The sequence below is a fragment of the Molossus molossus genome, unplaced genomic scaffold, assembly GCF_014108415.1.
Source record: "Molossus molossus isolate mMolMol1 unplaced genomic scaffold, mMolMol1.p scaffold_m16_p_4, whole genome shotgun sequence".
NCBI lineage: Eukaryota > Metazoa > Chordata > Mammalia > Chiroptera > Molossidae > Molossus > Molossus molossus.
In genome coordinates this window covers 59,379,464-59,403,856 of record NW_023425377.1, presented here as the reverse complement: position 1 = coordinate 59,403,856, position 24,393 = coordinate 59,379,464, and the positions used below count along the sequence as shown (strand labels likewise).

Below are 24,393 nucleotides of genomic sequence, written 5' to 3'. Positions count from 1 at the left end.
GCCTGTATTATGTCAAGATATAATCCTACTATTCCCAGAATGCTGAGCGTCTTTATCAGAAACGGGAGCTGGATTTTGCCAAGTGCTTTTTCAGCATCTATTGATGTGATCATATGATTTTTATCTTTCATTTTGTTTATGTGGTGTATCACATTTATTGATTTGTGAATATTGTACCAGCCTTGCATCCCTGGGATGAATCCCACTTGGTCATGGTGAATAATTTTTTTGATGTATTGCTGGATTCTATTTGCTAGTATTTTGTTCAGGATTTTGGCATCTATGTTCATCAGGGACATTGGTCTGTAGTTTTCTTTCTTTGTAGTGTCTTTTTCTGGTTTTGGAATTAGAATTATGCTGGCTTCATAAAACGAGTTTGAAGTCTTCCCTTGTGAATTTTTTGAAATAGTTTGAGGAGAATGTGTATTAGTTCTTTGAATGTTCAGTAAAATTCCCCTGTGAATACGTCCGGGCCTGGACTTTTGTTTGCTGGGAGATTCTTGATTACATCTTCCTTTTCTTTTGTTGTTATTGGTTTGTTCAAGTTTTCTATTGCTTCCCGGTCCAGTTTTGGGGGACTCTGTGTTTCTAGAAATTTGTCTATTTTGCTTAGATTGTAGAATTTGTTGCCATATAATTGTTCATAATATTTGTTAACAATCCTTTGTGTTTCTGTGGTGTCAGTTATTATTTCTCCTCATTCATTTCCGATTTTGTGTATTTGGGTTCTCTCTCTGTTTCTTGGTGAGTCTAGCTAAGGGTCCATCAGTCTTGTTTATCATTTCAAAGAACCAGCTCTTTGTTTCATTGCTCCTTTCAATTGCTTTTTTGGTCTCCATGTCATTTATTTTTGCTCTGATCTTTACTATTACCTTCCGTCTACTTGCTCTGGGGTTTTCTTTTTGTTTGCTTTCTAGTTCTTTAAGTTGTGAGGTTAGATAGTCTATTGGAAATTTTTCTTGCTGCTTGAGGTAGGCCTGTAGTGCTATGAACTTCCCTCTCAGAACTGCTTTCGCTGCATCCCATAGACTTTGTGTTGTTGTGTGTTCATTTTCATTGGTTTCCAGGAAGTTTCTAATTTCTTCCTTGATCTCCATGGTAACCCATTCATTATTCAATAACATGTTATTTAGCCTCCATGTTTTCAAATGTGTTTGCAAGTTCTTGTTGCAGTTGATTTCTAGTTTTATGTCATTGCAATCTGAGAAGATGCTTGATATGATTTCAGTCTTCTTGAACTTGTAGAGACTTAGTTTGTGTCCTAACGTGGTCTTTGAGAATGTCCCATGTTCACTTGAGAAGAATGTGAATTCTGCAGTTTTGGGGTGTAATTCTCTGTAGATATCTATGAAATCCATTTGATCTAGCACTTCATTTTAGAGTCTGTTTCCTTGTTAATTTTTTGTCTAGAAGATCTATGCAGTGATGCTCTGATTGTATTGCTGTTGATTTCTCCTTTGAAGTTCTCCAAAAGATTTTCATTATATGTTGGTGCTCCTATATTGGGTGCATATATGTTTACCAAGGTTATATCTTCCTGTTGGATAGATCCTTTCAATATTATGTAGTGTCCTTCTTTGTGTCTAGTTATGTCCTTCATTTTGAAATCTACTTTATCAGAGTATTGTTACCCCAGTTTTTTTTTTTTTTTTTTTTTTGCTTTCCATTTGCTTGAAAGATTTTTGTCCATCCCTTCACTTTCAACCTATGTGAGTCTTTTGTTGTGAGGTGGGTCTCTTGTAAACAACATATACATGAGTCATGCTTTCTTATCTAGTCAGCTACTCTGTATCTTTTTATCGGAGCATTCAAACCATTCACATTTAAGTTGATAATTGATATGTACCTATTTATTGCCACTTTTGTTTAGTGTGGTTATATTTTTCTTTCTCTTTCTTCTACTACTTACAGCAGTCCTTTTAGCATATCTTGCAGTGCTGGTTTAGTGTTAATATATTCCCTTAGCCTTTTTTTTTTTGTCTGGGAAGCCCTTTATTTGACCTTCTATTTTGAATGATACCCTTTCTGGATAGAGTAGTCTTGGATTCAGATCCTTGCTTTTCATGACCTTGATTACTTCATGCCACTCCCTTCTGGCCTATAGTGTTTCTGTTGAGGAGTCAGCTGAGAGCCTTAAGGGGTTTCCTTTGTAGGTAACCTGTTGCTTATCTCTTGCTGCCTTTAGGATTCTCTCTTTGTCTTTAATTTTTGGCATTTTAATTACTATGTGTCATGGTGTGGGCTTGTTTGGGTTCTTACTTGGGGCTCTCTGTGCTTCTTGAACTTGAATGCCTTCTTTCTTCACCAAGTTAGGAAAGTTTTCTGTCACTATTTCTTCAAATATATTCTCTAACCCTTGGCCATTTTCTTCCTCTTCGGGGACCTTTATAGTGCGAATGTTATTACGTTTCCAGTTGTCCCGCATTTCTCTTAAGCTGTCTTCCTGTTTTTTAATTGTTTTTTTTTTCTTTTGGTTTTTTGATTGGTTGATTTTTTTCTACCCTGTTTTCTAATTCACTGATCTGGTCCTCAGCTTTCTCTACTCTGCTGTTTAGTCCTTCCAATGTGTTCTTTACTTCTGCTATGTCATTCTTCATTTTCATTTGGTTGGTTTTCACTGTTTCTATATCTTTACTCATGGTGCTGATGTCTTTACTCATGCTGTTGAGCTTCTTCAAGATCATGGCTCTGAACTCTACCTCTGATAATGTGCTTAGCTGCATTTCATTTATTTCATCTTTGATAGAGTTCTCCTGTTCTTTCATTTGGGATTTGTTTCTTTGTTTCACCATTTTGGCTATCTCAGTGGGCTTTGGAGCCTGCCAAATTTACTCTATGGGTGTTCTGTTAGTGGCACCCTCTACTGGGTTTGGATGAGCCTGGATGGGCACACGTTAAACACGACTGTCAAGTGTTACTTTCCTGGGTAGATTTGCAAGCCCAGGAAAGGCTCCGTTATCCTCTAGCTTTTTCCTGGTGGCTAGTAGTCTCTGTTACTCAGTGCCTTGGAATGTAGTCCTGGTGTTCTGCATAAGAGGATTTCCAGAGGGTGGGATAGTTGCTGGTTGTTAATGAGCCTCAATTTTCATTTCTTTGCCTCACCTGGGAAAGGCTGAATCTCAGGGGTGGGAGGCTGCTTTTCCCACAGCTCGGGGAAGGAGCACACTGGTCACATTCCTGTGTGGCTGCAACTCAGCCAAAAGTCTGAGTGCCCTCCAAATCTTGGGTGTCCCCACAAAGTTCCAGCCCTGTCTGCCCTCCCTCTGCTGTAGTCCCCAGGTGTGTGGCTGTGGCTATTTTAGCACTCTGTCCTGGGTCTCTGAGCTATGGAGCAGGCTTGGTTTTTATTCTCCAAGTGTGCTGCTCACAGCTAAGACGGCTGCTGTTCCTGGGCTCCCAGCCTGTCATCCTCAGATCCTACCAGTGTCCCTGGTTATATGGTCTTGTCCTGCCACTTTTCTGTTGCTTTTTTCTGTGGATTTGTCTTTATTTTACTTATAATTCCCGTTTGGTCCTGGGAGATCGTCTGCTTAGCTTCTGTTCACTCTGCCTTCATTTTCACATCCTCTAAGCCTATCTTGCGCACAACTGGGTCGCACAGGCCTTTCTGGTGCCCCTGCACCGTGCAGGTCCCAAGGGTAACTGGATTGCACAGTCCTTTTGGGGACCCGCCTCTATGCCTGTGTTTTGGGCTGCTGGGTTGCACAGGCCTCTCTGGTGCTTCAGCACCCCACAGGTCCCGTGGGTAACTGGATGGCACTGTCCCTGCTGAGTCGCACAGGTCTCTTTGGTGCTTCAGCACCCCACAGGCCCCTTGGTAACTAGATCGCCCAGTCCCTGCTTGGTTGCACAGGCCCCTCTGGTGCTTCAGCACCCCACAGGTCCTGCTGGTAACTAGATTGCACAGTCCCTGCTGGGTCGCACAGGCCCCTCTGGTGCTTCAGCACCCTGCATGTCCCACGGGTAACTGGATTGCACAGTCCCTGCTGGATAGCACAAGCCTCTCTGGTGCCCCCGCACCCTGCAGTTCCCACGAGTGGGCAGCTGGATCGCACCAGTTTCTCTGGGGCTCAGGCTTTCCACCACTCTTGTGGGCTGGTAGACCGCACAGTCCTCTGTGAAGCCCCAGGTCCCGCAGCTGGCAGCTAGGGAGTGCTGCTGCCTGGTGGGGCTCAACTCCTGCTCAGCCTTTGCTGTAGACTTTGGGGATGGGTCTCACCTGCTGGTCTGTTCTTCTGTTGCCTGGGGATGGATGTCTGCTCCCCAGCCTCTGTTGCTGGGGCTATATCTTGACTCTGATCGGGCTGCTACTATAGGGGACGGTGCTGGGCTCTGGGCTGTCTGTGGCTTCTGTGACCGTCACCTTGGCAGCTCCACTACTGTGCACTGGTCTGTGTTGACACAGAGTGTCCACTGGTCCGATGGTGCCAGGTGCACTGGTGAGCTCATGGGTCTTTTTCTATTGAATTATTTTTCTCCTAGCTCTAGATGATACTTTCCTCCTTCCTTGCATGTCAGACATTGTAAATTTTATCTTGTTGGTAGTTAACTTATGAGGAAACCTATGTTCTTTCCAGGTTTGCATTTGCCTTTGATACAATGGACCAGCACAGCCTTGAGCCTGGGGCCACTTTGGTTGCACTACCAAGGCCGTATTCTTATGAGTTCTCTACCCGGTGGTCATACGTCATCAGGTTTCTCGACTCTGGTTGTGGAGAATGTGAACTGTTCCTAGCCCAGTGTGAGGGTTGGGACTTCCCCTGTGTTTTTCTAATCGTTCTTTTCTTTGACCTCAATATTTTCTTCACATACATGTGCTGACCAGTGATGGGTAGACTTGAGTGGGAACTTCTGTAGCCCTCCCCTCTTTGAAGCTCTGCCCTGTGTATTCTAGCCTCATGATCTTCCTGAACTCACACCTCTTTCCCCATCTCAGGGTAACCACTGGGCTCTGGGTTTCTCCTCCCCAAACTTTTACCTGGGGACTTATCAAGCAGGAAGCAGAGGTAATTGCAGACGTCCTTCATCTGCTGCCAGGCTCCGCCCTACCACGTTGCATGATGCTCAGTGTCTAGAAACACTGTGTCATGCTTTGCCCACTTTTCAGTTGTTGAAGACAGGATAGTTCATGTGATCTCTGGTGGGTTCCAGATTCTAAATTCATACTTATATTTTCAGTTCAAATAGATTAGCTAGAGTTATTTATCCTTTTTTAAAAATTTGTACTTGTTTTTTCTCTTATATGGAAACATCTTGATTCCAAAGACCAGTATTTATTCATTTTTATGTTTCTTCTCGTTTTATTCTTACAACAACCCTAAGAGGTAGACAAAATACCAGTTCACAAAACATAACTTTAGTAATGAGAAGACTGAAGCCTGAAAAGATAGATAACTTGCCTGAGGGTCCAGAATGGTGGTTTTGGCCAACCTCCATACAGAAAGTACCTTCAGTGTCCAGTTGTAATTTTGTTTTACTTTGGTGTATCAGTTTTCAACTTTACACACACACACCACCACCACCACCACCACTACCACCGGCCTCTGGGTTTCCCAGGTCTCCTCAGTTTCTGGCTTTCTCCTCAGCTATTTGCTCCTCTCATTTCCCCTTCCCTCATGGCTACATATACATTCTATTTTTCTCACTGTGCTCTTAGTAGGCAGTGACTCTGCTGTATTTAAAACTAAAAAAGCTGGGGTGCAGTTCTAAGACCCTACTGAATATGATCCGAGGCATAAGGGCATGTGGCCGAGCTTGTCCTGGGACAGGAACTGCTGATATGTAAGCCCAGGTCCAAAGCTGCTGCTATTGTATTTGCATTTTCAGACTGATGATTTTAAATTAATGGCTTTTTCAGCCCAGTTGGAGGTCATTCCCTTTCTTAGTAAACAGTGTTTTGTCTCAAATTCATTTATGTACAGAAGAAAATAGTCACTGACACGTCACTGTCATTTTAAAGTGTTTGTTCTGGGTACCACAATAATCCGTGGCCTTTATTGTCAGATTCCCTGTGCTTCACTTATGATTTCTGTTCATAAGTTAGACTTAGTAAACTGACACAATCTTAGATGTGACCAGTTTTATCTTGGAGTTGTTAAATTTTTATTCCATAAGAATGTATACCAAGAAGAACCCAAATAATCTCTTATGTGATTGGAGAAGGTTTGTTTTTTTACTTCATCATTAGAGCCCTGCCTTACTTGCCCATTGATTTTTTTCACTTACTTTTTCTTAAGGAAAACTTGAGGCGTGATTAGCATGTGTACCTTTAATGTTCTATTCTGATTGAAGGTACTGTAGTGAGTCCATGACTGAGGCATCAGTAGTATTCTGAATAACAGCATGGTACTGTGGATGCATCACTGCAGTGTGATGCTTGTTAGAGGCAGGAAGAAATGGTTAAAATAGTAAAATGTTCCCTGACTCTCATGCTGCTTATTAGGGCAGCTGTGTGCTTAGGTGTTTGCAGTAATGTGACTTCACTGTCCTTGGGGACATGTGCATTTCACTGTCCAAACCTTTGAAGAACTGTAAAAACTAGCTTACCTGGCTGGTTTGGCTTAGCAGTTCAAGCGTCGGCCTGCGGACCGAAGACTCCCGGGTTTGATTCCTGGTCAAGGGCACATTCATTACCTGGGTTGCAGATTCGATCCCCAGCCCATCGGGATTGGACGGAGGCAAACAATCAATGTGTCTCTCTCACATAGATGTTTTCTCTTTCTCTCCCTTCCTTTCACTCTATCTGAAGAAAAAAAAAATCAATAGAAAAATATCCTTGGGTGAGGATTTAAAAACAAACACACACCTAGCTTATTGTGTTAATCTCTGCAGACCTTCCTGCTTTCCAGTTTTCACAGAATACCGTCCACTGCCTTCGTGGTGAGGGGGTAGTCACCATGCTCAAGTGGGAAGTTGGACAGGGTAAGAAAGGGGAAGGGGAAAAAGGGAAGATGACTGCCATTGACTCAGGTTCTACCAGGTGTTAGTCATCGTCCTGGGCTCTCTGTTTACCTTCTCTTTGGTTCCACAAAACCATGTGAAGAATATACTGTTGCTGCAAGTTTTTGGATGGGGAAGCTGTGGGGGAAAGCTATCCATGTTTTTAGATATAGACATTTGTTCTATAATCTTCAGTTGCCTTGCTTTAGCTTGTCTCCTTTAAATATTTCATGTAATTTAATATTAATTTAAATGACATGCCTTATAATACTCACTTGGTACCAGTAATGAAATAAATAAACTGTAGTTGAGTTTATATCTGTGAAATCATCTCTCCAGTTAAAGATATCTGTGGATTCCATCTATTATATCTATATTTTAATAGATATAATCCTTAAAATAAAGATTTCTAAAGCAGCAATTTTCATCTGGTGTGCTGTAAGAATTTTTGAAACATGCAGTATCTGACTGTTTTGTCAAAGGCACCGACCTCTTTCCCCTTAGATTGTCAAATTAAAAAAATGACAACAGCCTACACAATAATAGCTGTCTAGTGTGAATGCCCTGCCTTGAACCATAAATATATAGGTCTTAAAATAGAGTTGTATCTTATTGGTCATGTTGCACAATAAAGTTGCACCTGGTTGGTTAATTCTTTATACTAGAAATCCTTATATACAAGTATAGTCACTTGATTTTTTAAAAAGTCACTTTGGAGCAAAAAGGATAGGTAAATATTATTATTATTTTGGTAAATCAATAAAAATTTTACCTATTTTTTGGTCAGGTCAGCAAAAAATATATGGCTTGATGTGCCACAGAATTTTAATCATTAGTTTATGTGTGCCATGAAATGAAAATCTTTGTTCTAAAGAATAACCCATAAAATGGTCATTAAATCCTCTAATCTCCTAAAAGGTCTAGATTAAGTTAAGAATCCTGTGTGAACGTGCTTTTGTGAAGCACTGATAATGAGAATCATAAGATGAAGGATCTGACAGCCCTGGCCTGGGAGGTTCTGAGTAGAGATACAGCATAATGGTCATCTCATCTCAAAAAGACTAGTTAGGAGCCTAATTGAAATGACCAGAATAAAACCTTAGATTTTTATTTTGGGGGGTCAGACCTCCTTTTGAATGGGATTAAGGAGCAAAAGAAAAACATCTGCTTGTCCTTCTAGGAAGACATCATTGCATCACATCCAAAGAGAAGATAAAAAATGAGATGTGCCCTTTTAATTTTTATAGTTCCAATAACTGAAAGGTAGATTGCAATAATAATGAAAAAGATGAAGTTGGATGATCTTTTTAATATTCCGGATAGTATACAACTCAAATTGGGACCTCGTTCTTTTCATTTAATCTTTCTTTTGTAGATTCTACCAAAAGACTAATAGAAAATGTCATGTTTTAGTTATTCTTCAAGAGGTTGTAATGTGAGGATTCATGAAATAACCTAATTTATTAGAAAGATTAAATACCAGTGACCCACAGACTTTTCATAATCAAATCTAATCCTCATTTGGAAGTGGGGGTGGCTGTAAATCTGTTCTGTTGGATTTTGGTTGCATGACTTAAAAACCTCGGACTTCTTTTTTTTCCCTCTCTCATGAAAGTCTGGCTTAAAATAAAAAACCAGATCAAAGATTTGGTAAAATGCAAACTATTTTACATTTGTAGACATACTTGTTTTCTTGGCTATGCAAAATTATACTTTCAGGATATAAACAGTAAGCTGTTTAGGGAAGATTTCCAGCAATTCATCTTTCCCAACCTTGTACATAATAGCCAGCATGGAGATGCACAGCAACTCCACAGCCTTATTTAATTTCCTCAGACAAAACAAGAGATTGTTTCTCTTGCCTCTTATTTCTCTTGCCTCTTATCATCACCTCATGAATCAGAGGATGTTGGAGCTGCAGGGACCCTTAGTGTCATTTGGTCCAATGCCTAGTTTACCAATGGGAAACTGAGGCCCGACTGGGCTACTCATCCATGGTCATGCATGCATAAGTGATAGAGTTAGTTGATCTTCGATTCTGTTTTGTTGAATTGCAAGGGTTTCCTTTGCTTCCCCTTTCTCTTTTCTATAGCAGTTATGCACATTCCAAGGAGAAAACATCCCCACTGAATGCATTAGTTGTACACCTTTTCCTGAAATAGTTCCAGATTCACAGACAGCACGATCACCAGTCACTGAGACCTATGATAAAACTTGTTTTTGAAAGTTGGATTCTCATTTGAGAGAAATTGAAAGCAGACAGCATATTGAGAATCTACCAGGCTCTTTTCTTTATTTCCATGCTATTCCAGGACATACCTTCACCATCACAGACCAGCCTGGTACATTGTGATGAGTGGGTCATCACAGGACCAGTTTTGGTAACAGCTTTGCTTGGAAAAAGCTTGGTATAAGCTTTGCTGCTTATAAAGCTGGGTTACTTAAAGCAAGGTGCTTACCCCTTCTGAGTCTCCGTTTTCTCATTAAATAATGTGGAACTCCATACAGTTACTATATTATATATAGAAGGGAATCCATAAAATATAATGGAATTGAGGTATCTTGAGGGGTCTAGAGAGGGGACATAGTTAGAATGAATATATGACAGCTATGACTGATTGGAAGTCTTACTGGTACTGTTGCCCAGAGACATGAAACAGATGGTATGAACATCCTCTAAACGTTTCACTGCAGTGAAAGGCATTGTTGAAGGGATATGTGCTTCCCATGGGAATCTTTTCAGGAGCTTAAGTTGGAAAGGCAGATTCCTTCGGTGTAATAAGGAAGAAGTGGCAGGAGAGGAGATTTTGATCCCTTATTGAGAGGTGGGGAACCATGGCCTCTGCTTTTGCAACAAGCAGAAATATCTTAGATTTGGGGAAATGGTGAAAATTGAATTGATTGGTGGATTGTATAAATGTCACGATTGTGCCTTGAGCACCTTCTCTGTGTCTAAACCAGTGCCATGAAATGTGAAAGATACAAAAGTCATGTGTAACCAGGTCCCCATCTCTGAGGAGTTTCCCTTCTGATTGGTGGCAGACAGTAACATAAGACAATCTGATTAAAAACCCAAACTGTGTTGAAGGAAAAGCTGTTGTGGAATGCCAGAGGAAAAAAAGAGATGCATGCAGACCAATAGGGAGTCGTAGTCATTTGTGGAATTGAGCTGTGAATGTGGGCTTTGGATTATTATGAAGAAAAAGGTAAGCTGTTGTTTCAGGCAGGGATAAACTGTAGGCAGAGCACTGTATTTAGGAAAGAATATGAATTGATCGGAGCAGAGGGAGGTATTTTGGCAGATAGTGGAGGCAAAGTGGACAGTTAAGGCTGGGATAATTTTTGGAACATTTTGATTGTCATGCTTAGGATGTAGGATTTATGTAGGATGTGGTCTGTGGGATATGTACACTCTCAAATGTGTGTGTGTGCGTGCGCGCGCGCGTGCACACACACACACCCCTGGAGCTAGCAGTGCTGCATGCTACCTTTGAGCACTTCTGCTTATTGTCCTGATGACTAATAATGAGGAAGAGGTGAAGCATGATCATTATACAACACATTGTGACACCGCAGCCTCACTGCTTCCTGTTTCTATGTGAGTACCGGGTGGTGGAAGGAACCAGGTCAGTGGAAGGCAGTGGATGGGGACTAAGGAGAGCCAAGGGTGTGAGAGCTGTATTTTCTATACAAAACCAGCCATATATTCATTCAGTGGGCAAAGCATTTGGGTCAACTAACAGTGAGATGAAGGAGATGAAGTTTAGTGGAATAGCAGCTGTGGCCTGGTGGCCCTTGAAGAGATCTAGGGAAGGAGAATTAACTCCTACTTCTGAGTTCTGTGCAGTTTCTTCTCACCCACTTCATCATCTCATCCTTGTTCTGATTCACAGTCTAGTTCGAAAGCTCCATAGTAAATAAATTCTAACATAATTTGTCCAGGCGTCTGTGCCAAGACAACAGGAGAACACTACTTGGATGGTTCCCTTAAAAAAGAGAGGCCGCGTGAAACGGATGTGCTGGAGGTGTGCACCTTCCCTCACCAACCAATAGAGTGACTATGATGTAAGGAAAAGCCTACAGCTAAGCTGCAGATACATGATACATTGCAGGCGCAGGAAAGAGCAGTAAGTTCCCACAATTGGCAATGACAGGGACAATGGAGTGGATGCCATGTATTATATTATTAATTAGGAAACTGAGGTTCAGAAGAGAGAAACACCTTGCCCCAGGTGACCCTTTTTTTTAATCCTCACCTGAGGACACTTTTCCATTTTTTGTTCAGACAGAGTGGGAGGGAGAGAGAGGAAGAGAGAGAGAGAGAGAGAGAGAGAGAGAGAGAGAGAGAGAGAGAGAGAGAGAAACATCGACGTGAAAGGGACACATCGAGTGGCTGCCACCCGCATGACCAACAAGGGCCGGGGGCAAACTGCAGCCGAGGTATGCGCCCTTAGCGGGAACCAAACCCGGGTCTCACCGGACCGCAGGCCGACGCTCTAACCGCTGAGCCAAACTGACCAGGGCTGACCCTTTTTTAATTAATTAATAATTAATTTGTATCCTCACCCGAGGACATTTTTTCATTTTTTGTTCAGATAGAGTGAGAGGGAGGAAGAGGAAGAGAGAGAAAGGAAGAGGGAAAGAGAAACATTGATGTGAAAGGGACACATCGAGTGGCTGCCTACCACACGACCCAACCAGGGCCGGGGACAAACTGCAACCGAGGTACGTCCCCTTAGCAGGAACCGAACTCAGGTCTCTCTGGTCCACGGGCCGACGCTCTAACCACTGAGCAAACTGGGCAGGGCCCAAATGACCCTTTTTAATCACCCTCCTAGGATCTGGCAGATGGATCAGTGACTACCTCATGTGCTCATTAGAGCTAAAGGATGGGGGATAGTATAGGTTCCTTGGATCATTGGGTAAATGATTAGAACTGAATCTCTAAGTGGTTATTATTCCAGGGAAGGGTGCAGATCACGCATCAAGAGAGTGAGGACAGCCTGGCTGGTGTGGCTCAGTAGATTGAGTGTCATCCCATGGACAGACACGTCCTGGTTTAATGCCCCATCAGGGCATATGCCTGGGGATTGCGGGCTTGAGCCCCAGTAGGGGGTGTGCAGGAAGGAGGCAGCCAATGGATGTTTCTGTCTCATATCCATGTTTCTATCTCTCCCTTCCTTTCTCTTAAAAACATTTAAAAAAAAAAGAGTGAGGACAAAACTTAATTCTACTTAAAAAACAAAACAAAACAAAAAAACAGCAGCTTTATTAAGGTCTCATTTACATACCATAAAATCCACCAATTTGAAATATGCAATGCAATTTTTAATAAATGTACAGTGTTGAGTAACCATCATCACAATCCAGTATTAGGATGTTTCCATAACCCTCTAAGCTCCCTTTTGAACTCAGTCATCATTCACACCCCAGCCCTAGACAACCAATAACTTGCTTTACTGGCTCTGATAGATTTGCCTATTCTGGACATTGCAAATAAATAGAAGCCTAAAATATGTTTTTTCATAAAGCTTTTATTTAGCATAATGATATGGAAGCTCAGCCATGTTGTAGCATGTGTTCCTATTTTGTTTCTTTTTATTGCTGAGTAATATTCCATTGTATGGATATACCATCTTTATTTATCCATTCATTCATCAGTAGATGAATTGTTTCCAGTTGTTGGCTATTGTGAATAATGCTGCTGTATTGACTGCCATAACAAGGGGCTACAAAGTAGGTGGCTTTATTTACTTATTTATTAATTTTAAGTTTTCAATTATAGTTTTGTTTCAGTATTTTTAATTAAAATTTTTGTGGTGACATTATTTCTATGATACATGATCTGTATATTGTATTGTGTGCCCACCCCCCAAAGTCAAATCATCTTCTGTCACCAGATATTTGGCCCCCTTTACCCTTTACTACCCCTCTACCCCCTTCCTTCCGGTAACCACCATACTGTTGTCTGTGTTTATGAGTTTCAGTTTTATATTCCACATATGAGTGAAATCATGGTTATTAGCTTTTTCCGACTGACTTATTTCGCTTAGCATAATATTCTCAATGTCCATCCATGTTGTCACAAATGGCAGTATTTCATCTTTTCTTATGGCTAAGTAGTATTCCATAGTTTACATGTACCACATCTTCTTTATTCAATCCTCTATCAAAAGACACTTTGGGTGTCTCTATGTCTTGGCCACCATGAATAGTGCTGCAGTGAACATAGGGGTGCATATATCTTTATGCACACGTTTTCAAGTTTTTCACGTATATACTCAGGAGAGGGATTGCTGGGTCATATGGTCACTCTGTTCTTAATTTTTTGAGGAACTGCTATACTGTTTTCCCTAATGGTTGTACCAGTTTACATTCCCACCAGAAGTGAATGAGGTATTCCTTTCCTCCACAGCCTCTCCAATGCTTGTTATTACTTGTCTTGTTGATAATAGCCATTTTAACAGGTGTGAGATGTTATCTCATTGTAGTTTTGATTTGCATTTCTCTAATAGCCAGTGAAGTTGAATATATTTTCATATCTTTGTTGACTGTATGTCTTCTTGGGAGAAGTATTTGTTCCGGTACTCTGCTCTTTTTTTTTTTTTAAATCCTCACCCGAGGACATTTGTCCATTTTTTGTTCAGACAGAGTTGGAGGGAGAGAGGGAAGAGAGAGAGAGAAACATTGACGTGAAAATGACACATCGAGTGGCTGCCACCCGCACAACCAACCAGGGCCGGGGACAAACTGCAACCAAGGTACATGCCCTTAGCGGGGACCGAACCCAGGTCTCTCTGGACTGCAGGCAGACATTCTAACCGCTGAGCCAAACCGGCCAGGGCATCTGCTCATTTTTTAATTGGATTGTTTGTTGGATTGGTGTTGAGTTGTGTGAGTTATCTACATATTTTGGATGTTAACCCCTTGTTGGAGCTGTTGTTTGCAAATATCGTCTTTCATTCAGATGGTTGCCTTTTCGTTTTGTTGTTGGTTTCTTTTATTATTCAGAAACTTTTTAGTATGATATAGTTCCATTCATTTATTGTTGCCTTTACTTCCCTTGCCTTTGGGGTCAAATTAATAAAATGTGATCTATGAGCAAGATCCATAAGTTTAGTGCCTATGTTTTCTTCTATGTAATGTATTGTTTCACATCTTATATTTAGGTCTTTGATCCATTTTGAATTAATTTTTGTACATGGGGACAAAGTGTAATCTGGTTTCATTCTTTTGCATGTGGCTTTCCAATTTTCCCAGCACCATTTATTGAAGAGGCTTTGTTTTCTCCATTGTGTGTTTGTGGTTCCTTTGTCAAAACTTATTTGCCCATAGCCCTGACCATTGTGGCTCTGTGTTTAGAGCATCCACCTGTGCACCAGAGGGTTATGGGTTCAATTCCCGGTCAAGGGCACATAGTACCTGGCCCCAGTTGGGGCATGTGTGGGAGACAACCGATTGATGTATCTTTCTCATATCAATGTCTCTCTCTCTCTCCCTGTCTTCTTCTCCCTTCCTTGCACTCTCTCTAAAAATCAATGGAAAAAGTATCCTTGGATGATGATTTAAAAAAATTATTTGCCCATATACATGTGGTTTAATTTCTGGGCTCTCAATTCTGTTCCATTGGTTTGTGTGTCTGTTTTTCTGCCATTACCATGCTGTTTTGATTATTGTAGTCTGTAGTATAATTTGAAGTCAGTCTTTGTTCTTTTTTGTTAGGAGTGCTTGGCTATTTGGGGAGTTTTGTGGTTCCATACAAATCTGATGATTTTTTTTGGTTCTATTTCTTTAAAAAATGACATTGGTATTTTGATGGGAATTGCATTAAATCTGTATTTTGCTTTGGGTAATATGGCAATTTTAATTATATTGATTCTTCCAATCCATGAACACGGAATATCTTTCAATTTCATTATGTCTTTTTCAAATTCTTTTAATAATACTTTTAATTATATTGATTCTTCCAATCCATGAACACGGAATATCTTTCAATTTCATTATGTCTTTTTCAAATTCTTTTAATAATACTTTGTAGTTTTCAGTACATAGGTCCTTCACATCCTTTGTTAAGTTTATTCCTAGGTATTTCATTCTTTTGATTGCAGTTGCAAAGGATTTTATTTCTTCTTCTGAAGTTTTATTGTTAGTGTGTAGGAAAACATGGACTTTGTATCCTGCATCTTTACTTGTATTTATAGTTTATTGTTTCTAATACAACAAAGAGCTGGTTCTTTGAAAAGATGAATAAAATCGACAAACCCCAGGCTAGACTCACTAAGGATAAAAGTCTCATGTGAACAAAATCAGAAATGCAAGAGAAGTTACCATAGATAGCTTAGATATACAAAGGGTCATGCTAGAGTACAGTGAAAGAAAATATGCCACCAAATTCAATAACCTAGAAGAAATAGATAAGTTCCTATAAATATATAACCTAGACTGAATCGTGAAGAATTGGAAAATCTAAATAGACTGACAAACAGTGAGGAAATTGAAACAACTGTCAAAAACCTCCCCAAAAATAAAAGTCTAGGACCAGATGGCTTCACCAATGAATTCTACCAAACATTCAAAGAAGATTTGATACCTATCCCTCCAAACTCTTCCAAAAAATGGAAGAGACAATACTTATAACACATTGGTATAACCCTGATATCAAAACCTGGCAGGAATAACAACTAAAAAGAAATCTAGACTAGCATCTCTGATGAATACAGATGCAAAAATCCTGAACAAAATACTAGGAAATTGACTACAACAATATATTAAAAATATATTTTAAAAAAATACATCATGATCAAGTGGGTTTCTTTCCAAAGGCACAAGGATGTTTCAACATATGCAAATCAATCAGTGTAATACAGCACATTAACAAAGCAAAGGATAAAAATAATATGATCTTATAAGTAGGTTTAGAAAAAAGCATTTGAGCCCTGGCTGATTTGGCTCAGCGGTTAGAGTGTCGGCCTGTCGTCCAGAGAGACCCGCGTTCAGTTCCTGCTAAGGGGGCGTACCTCGGTTGCAGTTAGTCCCTGGTCCTGGTTGGTCGTGTGGGTGGCAGCCATTCGATGTGTCCCTTTCACATCGATGTTTCTCTCTCTCTCTCTCTCTCTCTCTCTCTCTCTCTCTCTCTCTCCCTCCCTCCCACTCTATCTGAACAAAAAATGGAAAAATGTCCTTGGGTGAGGATAAAAAAAAAGAAAAAAGCACTTGATAAGCTACATCCATTATGATTAAAACAATCAATAAAATGGGTGTAGAAGGAAAGTACCTCAACATAATTAAGGCCGTATATGACAAACCCTCAGCCAATATTATACTCAATGAAAAACTGAAAGCTTCTATAAATCGGGAACAAGCCAAGAATTCCCACTCTCAGCACTCTTATTCAACATAGTTCTGAAGTCCTAGCTAGAGCAATCAGACAAGAGAAAAAAATAAAAGGCATCCAAATTGGGAAGGAAGAAGTAAAAGTGTCACTTTTTGCAGCTGACATGATTCTGTATATGGAAAACCCTAAAGACTTTGTCAGTGTTATTTTGTATTGGTTTCAGGTGTACAGCATAGTAGTTAGACAATCGTATGTAGGTAGTTTTAAAGCAATAGAAATTTATTCTCATGGTTCTGGAGACCAGAAATCTGAAGTTAAGGAGTTGACAGGCTGTACTTCTACAGGTTCATTCCCAACTCTTCCAGCTTCTGGGAGCTGTTAGTCCTCGACTGAGGTCACGTTCTTTCCCCCTCTGCCTCCATCTTCACATCACCTTCTTTCTCTTCTCGGGCTACGTGTTACTGCGATCAGGACCCACCCTATTAATCTAGAAAGAGTTCCTCCTTTCAAGAACCTTAACTTACTCAATTGTTTTGCCATACCGGGGGTAACATTCACAGGTTCCCAAAATTTGATGGGATATCTTTGAGAGGCTGTATTTCTGCCCATCATAGCAGCCGTGAGTAGTCATACACAGTTTTTATATAGGCATGTTTTCATTTCTCTTTGTAACTGGGAGTGGAATTGCTGGGTTGTACTCTCAGTTTATGTTTAACTTTTAAAGACACTGCCAAACTGTTTTCTGAACTGGCCATGTCATTTTACATTTCTACACGAGGGTATCAGTTTCTTTGCATTCTTACCAATTGTCAGCCTTTGAAAATTATAGCCATTCTAGCAGGTGCAAGAGGTAGCTCACTGTGGGTTTTTTTTTAATCCTCACCCAAGGACATTTTTGCATTTATATTCAGATAGAGCGGGAGGCAGAGAGGGAGGAAGAGAGAGAGAGAATCATCGATGTGAGAGAGACACTTTGGGTGGTTGCCACCCACATGACCTCAAACGGGGTTGGGGACAAACTGCATCCGAGGTACATGCCCTTAGCGAAAACAACCCGGGGCTCTCTGGTCCACAGGCCAGCACTCTAACCGCAGACCCAAACTGGCCAAACCAAAACTGTGGTTCTGATTTGCATTTCCCTGGTGGCTAATGCTGTTGCACATCTTTCCATGTGCTCATGGTCATCATATATATGTCCTTGGTCGAGTGTCCCTTCAGAGCTTTACCCATCTGAAACTGGGTTGTCTTTTTTTCCTGAGATGTAAGAGTTAGTCTGCTGTTGTCATAGTATAGCCTACTCACTGCCAGTCCTAGGGACCATGGTGATTAAAGTCACCTTGATGAGGAAGTGCTAGGACAACCCAGTTCCCCAGGGTGCCTAAAACTGGAGCAAGGTGGCCATCCCCTCATTGCATACTGTGACAGTCTGTTATTAGAGGTACTCACAGGTGGCCCTCACGCTACCAGTTACTGTCAAGGAAGTTGGGCGGTGGCTTATCCCATGCCCTAGAGATCATAGCTCAGTGGTATTATAGGCTGGCTGATGAACAAGGGGACTGACCAGCAAAACCCCACTATACGTTCTCATCATAGCCTGTATTTTTTTTTCTTGCTTTCAGATCTCTTATAATTTTAATTAAGTGGTTATTTCTGTAATAACATTTAATATCCTTCTTTCCCTAGAAGACTATAAAATCCCCCGGGACAGGGACCATGTCTGTATGTTTGGTCACTCTGTCCCTGGTCTTAAACACAGTGTGTGGTATCACAGTACACAGTAGGCACAGCCTTGAGTGGAGGAATCCCAGAATGGGGCTCCATCAGCGTGTTCTCTGCTTTTCGGTGGGTGCCTCACGTGAAATCATTAAGTAGAGGGTGATTTGTTGGTCAGGTAGTTTACTAACGTAGAATGTGCTCTTGAGTGACTTGTGTTTTAACTGCCTCTGATGTCATATCCCCTTTTGTTTCTCATTTCCAGCGATCTATAACTACAATGCCTCTCAAGATGTGGAGCTCTCCCTGCAGATCGGAGACTCGGTCCACATCCTGGAGATGTACGAGGGTGAGTCTGGATGGCCTTCTGCCAGACAGGGCAAAAGGGAGAAACAGTGGAAGTTACTTATTAATAAGGCACTTAGAGCCAACGTCAACATGCTTCACTTCCTGAAGGGTGCTGGTGAAAATCCAGGAAGTTCTTAGGTTATGTGATTTCATACTGAGGGTGATTTCAAAACAGCCAACTGAATTCGTGAGTGCGAACACACCCAGTCACCAGAATGCAAGTACATGAATATGTTGGGCTCAGCCATGGGTCGAAGAAGGACCCAGCTTAGGAGAGTCACTAGGACACCGGGTTGTGGGGGGCAGTGCTCCAAGGAAGCATGGCTGATTAAGTGACTCTTTCTACTCAGCACTGCCAGACTGGGGAAGAAATGAGGGAGACTTCACTGGGGTTGCTGAGACTCTTGCAGAGAATTAGGTCAGGACTACAGCCAATCCAGACATCCTTGTCAGTGTGTTTCCTGCAACTAGGTTGGACTAGGGAGGTGGTTTCAGTTAACCAGTTAGTGGGCTGTAGGACAGGACTCGGTGCTCCTGGGTTGTGTAAAAAACACAGATCATGCCTGCAACCACCCCACCCCAGACTTCTAGCTCCCACTCAAGCTCTCTAAATCCTAGCAGGACTCCTGGACCACGTCTAACCCAAACCACCAGAGCACAATAAACAGGTATCCAGGCCACTGAAGTTGAGGATTAAAGCAAAGAACCATGTTTAGGACTCATTTATTCTCTGAAGAATGTGGTGGGAAACCAGGCAGATTTTTGTCATAGGGTGAGCCTTGTTAGAGCAAGCACTGGATTTGCAGGGTCTGGCCCCCCATGTAAGTGCTCGTGATGGTCAAATGGAAAAGATGGTCATCTAAAATCCAAATGCAGCTTCCTAGGATGGGACAGAAAGTTGCAGGATCAGGAAAAGGAGATGGGAAGGAGCTGGGAGCAAAGGAAGTGGGGTTGGCCGTGAAAAAGCTGATGTCTGCCTGACTGAATGGAAGACTGCTGTTACCGTGGCCTCCTTTTCGTTTTAGGCAGAGACCCAGGGTTTTGCATTGTCCTTTTCTCTTTCACACAACTCCAAGTGTTATGCAGCTCTAAGTCACCAAGACACTAAGGACAGCCTACTTACTTCTTAGGACTCCTTTGCATAGTGAAACCAGAGTCCTCTCAAACCTTACTAGGTTACATACCTCATTGTTAGGGCCAGATTAATTTGCTCTGTCTACTTTCTGTGAACACACATTTTTCCATTGTACAGATAAAAGGCACATGTTTAGTTTCTGTAACTCTTCCTGTAAGCTTGAAAATAATGTATATTTTAAGACCACTGGGTACAAAGTTCTATAGATGACAATTAGATTCTTGCAAAAGTTCTATAGATGACAATTAGATTCTGATTTGTCATTTCTTTTTCAAATTTGCTATATGCTAACTTTTTTCTGTGGTTTCAGTTACTAAGAGCACTGTGTTAAATCCTCCACCATGATTGCAGTTTGTGTCGATTTACACTGATGTCAGTTTTTTGCTTCGTATATTCTCAGACCTGTTTTTAGGTACATACAATTTTAGTATTGTAACATTAAACAATTCCAGCTTATCTGTTTGTTAAACCTGTGTTCATTATCCTTGTCTGTAGTAACCTTTTTTCCTTAGTCTCTTTTGTATGAAATTATAGCCAACTCACTGGCAGTCCCAGGGCTGCAGCATTTGTCCTTCTGGCCCCACAAAGCCATCAGAAGTGCTGCTGGGTCACTCAGGAACCTTTTCTTAATTCAGCAGACGTTCAAAACAAAATGCAGCCTCAAGTTCTGGCCTCATCTTTCTCAGTTTTGGTCTTGTTCAGATCTTGACATGGTAATTGTTCACTTTGCCATGTTAGCTCTTCACTGTATGTGTGCATGCATGTGCATGTGTGTGCATGTGTGCCTGTTCAGATTTTCTAATTGTCCTGCTGAGTGTGGGAGGAAAGAATGGAGAGTTGATCTGAAATAAATCAGACGATGCCTTTTAAATATAATTCAAAATTCTTTTTTCATTTTTATGTGACTCCAACATATTTTTTTGAAATAGCTGTGGAAGTACCTTGACCTCATAAGATTCATATTCATGGTAATTTTAAATGTGTATACTGTTTATGCTTTACCAAGTAGCCTCCAAATTGACCAGTGAACATTCCTAAAAGTAGCAGTCTTCCGGACAAGCTAAAACATTCACGAGCTTGGTTGACTATAAATACAAACACAGGCACACACATACATCCATTTCCCATCCATTCCGGAGCTTGAGTTCACAGCCACAGTGCTCCTTGTGTATTGCAGCTCATACAGCAGTGTGCTTGCTCGAAGTGCTGGCTGTTGGTAGGCAGCCATAAAAAGTGGGTATTTTATCAATGCTGCATCTTCAATATGATGATCCAGGTGCTGTCTGCTGACAGCAGGAAATGGATTTTTCTTGTTAATTGCTGCCATAACCTATTTGGTATGAATATTTGCTGTGGCAGCCATAGGATGCTGTCATCTCAAAGGACATGTGTCAAGGTGTGAATGGGCAGATTTAGAATATGACTTTACTGAATTCAGTCATCACCTAGTTAGCATGTCAGCTTTGCAGAGATTATTATTTTGGATTCATTTTTAAAATAGTATTTATTGGAATGGATTAATTTTTAAATAGTGCCTGCCTCGCCAGATGCAGTGGTAGGTTCTTATATCTGCTAAGTACTTTGAGTTCTTGGCTGGGTTCTCAGATTCCTTTATTATTTCAGGCAGTTCAGGACCAAGTGAGGACAGGAGTGCTTTGCAAACGTTAAACACGATGGAAATGCTGAGTAATAACTCGTGTTCTCTCCCTCCTCCCCATCTCCTTTTCCCTTTAAAAAAATAAACAAACTGGGAACACCCACAGGACTGCCAGATGGAATGTAAGGGTAGTGCTGGCACTGCTTCCTGGCCCTGGGGCTTTTGTGCCTTCAGCTTCCTGTCAGATCTGACTCCTGGGGCCCACCACACCTCCACTCTCTGCCCCACCCGCCTTTGAGATATTTGCATACCAGACCAGTGTGTGCTATTTTGGTGTGGACATGAGTCCACCCTTCTAGATTTCAGACATGAAAAATTCTTTTCTACCCACAACCCACAACAGAATACTACTCAGAACTCTCCTTTTGCTGTTTCCTGCCCTGTGGTTGAATGAATAATTATGAAAGTGATAGCTCCTTGAAGGCAAAGCCTGCCCCCTTCATCTGCAGGTCCTGTGCCCAGCAGAGTTCCTGGCATGCAGAAGGTGCTCAGCAGAAGTCTGCTGAATGAGTGAAGATAAAATTGGAGCCCAAGGCAAGCTTTTTGGAGCAAGGCAAGCTTTTTGGAGCAAGGCAAGCTAGTGTGGAGAGTAAAGGGGACAGGGGTCACATCCCAGATATTATAGGGCTGGGCTGCTTTTCTCCGTGTATGAGAGAAATACCAGGGTTCCAGCATTTCCCTGTTCTCTGCAAACTACAGAAGAATTTTGTTATTGTATCAGCTTTTTAAAAAATTGAGATATATTTCCAGTATTTTAGTTTACCAGTTTAAAGTATATTCTTTAATAGTTATTTACAAAGTACACCATTCACAGAGTTGGGCAACCATCATCACTGTCTACTTTCAGAGCATTTTAATTACCCCTAAAAGAAGCCCTATACCCATTAGTGGTCACTAATCTCCACCTCCAGACAACCACCAACCTAATTTCTGTCTCCATAGAGTTGCCTATTTGAGAGACATTTTCTGTAAATGGAATCATGTATAATACGTGGTCCGTTGTGACTGATGACTTCTGCATAGCTATTGTTTTTGAGGGCCATCTGCACTGTAGCATGCGTCAGTACCTCCTGTCTTTTTATTGCTGCATAATATTCATTGTATGCATGTATCGTCTTGTTTATCCACTCATCAGTTGATAAACGTTTGGATTGTTTCCACTTTTTAGCTATATGAATAATGCTGCCGTAGATGCTTGTGGACACATTTTTGTGTGTATATACATTTTCATTTCTCTTCGATATATGCCCAAGAGTGGAATTGCTGGGTCATATGGTGACTCTGTGTTTGACCGTTTGGGGAACTGCCAGATGATTGTTTGAGCTTTGTCTCCGAAGCAGGAGACCACAGCCCCAACGAGAGAGAACTGTCACTCTCCCCTTATCATTTGTTTCTTTCTGTGACTTTCCCCTGAGCTTCACTTGTTACTAAAAGTGAGGACAGGGAGTAGAATTGACTGAGAGGCTCTGTACCGCTCATATCTTATAGACCCTGAAGAATGATTTGCTTTCTGAGACTTTTTCAGGAAACTGAAATCCTCAAGGACTGAAGCAAGTGTCCTTGCCTTCCTTCACCATTGGCTCTGGCTGCCTGTCGTCATTGCCACGTCTCTGCATCTTTAACCAGATGAGGGATTTGACAGTGAGACAGCTCTTCTCCATCTTGAGTATTCTTTAAATGCTTGGAGATCTCAGCCTGGTCACTGATTGTTCAGTGTCACTCCCTGTGCAAGTATTACGCTCTTGTGAAATGCCGAGTGCACTTATTTATTTATTTTTATTTTTTTATCCTCACCCGAGGACATTTTTCTATTTTTTGTTCCGATAGAGTGGGAGGGAGAGAGAGGAAGAGAGAGAGAGAAACATCGAAGTAAATGGGGACACATCGGGTGACTGCCATCCACACAACCAACCTGGGCCGGGGACAAACTGCAACTGAGGTACGTGCCCTTAGCGGGAACCGAACCCGGGTCTCTCTGGACCGCAGGCCAACGCTCCAACCACTGAGCCAAACCAGCCAGGGCCGAGTGCATCTATTCAGCACAAGAGATATTCTAGACACTGAGGTCAGTGACCTGAGTGACAAAACAGCAAGGGTCCTGCTCTGCTCTCCCAGGGTTTTCATCCAAGGGATAGACAGAAACACACGAACAAAGTAAGTGAGGAAAAAAAAATCAGATACGTGTAAGTGCTGTGAGGAGAAAAGGGTGGTGTTACAGGGATAGGTAGTGACAAAGAAGGAAACCTTTAGCTTAGATGGTTTTGTGCCTATCTAGGTTAACTGTCTCAGGGCAAGGCACTTTAACTCTCTCTGTGTCATGGTCATTTCATCCGAAATTGGGTCAGTTTTTAATTGAAAGTGATGAAATAAAAGTGCTTTGAAAAGGAAGTGCTTTGAAAAGCAGCATCCCTGCTCCGGTGAAGCTTTCCTCTGCTGTGACTAACCAAAGTCTAGGCACAGATGATTTCACGCCAAGGTCTGTTGTTCCCCATTCGGTACTGGTTCCCTGCATTCGATTCACATACAGTGGTTAATTCATTTTCAGCTCCATAAACCACTCACAAGTTCAGCAGAGAGTGGCTGATGTTAACAGGGATCTTGGCGGGGGGGGGGGGGGGGGGGGTGTAAACATAACAGTATTGGCCCCTGTTGGAAATAACAAAATGAGATGAGGTCTCAAAGGCTTTCCAAGCTCTATAGAGGCAAGCACAGCATAATGTTTTATATTATTTCAAAGGATAGCACAAATGATTGAATTGGAACCAGAGGAAATGGGCAATCCTGAAAAGCTGAAAGAAATAAAAAGTGTTGGTGTGTATACAGGAGGTCCCCAATGTATCCAAGTTATTTCTTCAGTGTGGAGTGAGGCCAGTTTTAAAATGCACCTTAACTAAGAAATCCACTTCCTTATAATATGCAAAAGAATAAAAATGGATTATGACTTCAGCTGTACATGTTTTGACTCTCATCTTTATGAAGTGGGTTTTTATTGAGTAAGTATAGAGGGCAGTATTATGATAGGTCAAGTTATATCAAATTTTGGCTCCATGGCTGATAAAACTTTATAACAGGCATAAAAGCATTTAAAGATTTTTTTTCAAACAGTGGCTTAATAAGCATCTTCCTGAGATATGGTAATGGGAACCCTACATGATACAAAACAGAAACAGAGTCGTAGATAACAGAGATACAGTATAGCCTTATCAAACTCTCGGAGAATGTCTGATTTGAGAAGATGGATTGTCACATCCTAGCATATCCTATACC

The 24,393-nt window shown here is 41.4% G+C and overlaps 1 protein-coding gene across 2 annotated transcripts in view; it reads left to right on the top strand.

Annotated features, from left to right (window-relative positions):
* Positions 1-24,393, top strand: part of DOCK5 (dedicator of cytokinesis 5) — a 234,853-nt gene that overhangs the window by 50,646 nt on the left and 159,814 nt on the right. For both annotated transcript variants that reach the window (XM_036240517.1, XM_036240516.1), the window contains exon 2: positions 18,252-18,335. In XM_036240517.1, the coding sequence (XP_036096410.1) occupies positions 18,252-18,335 (84 nt within the window). The remainder of the gene's footprint in view (positions 1-18,251; positions 18,336-24,393) is intronic.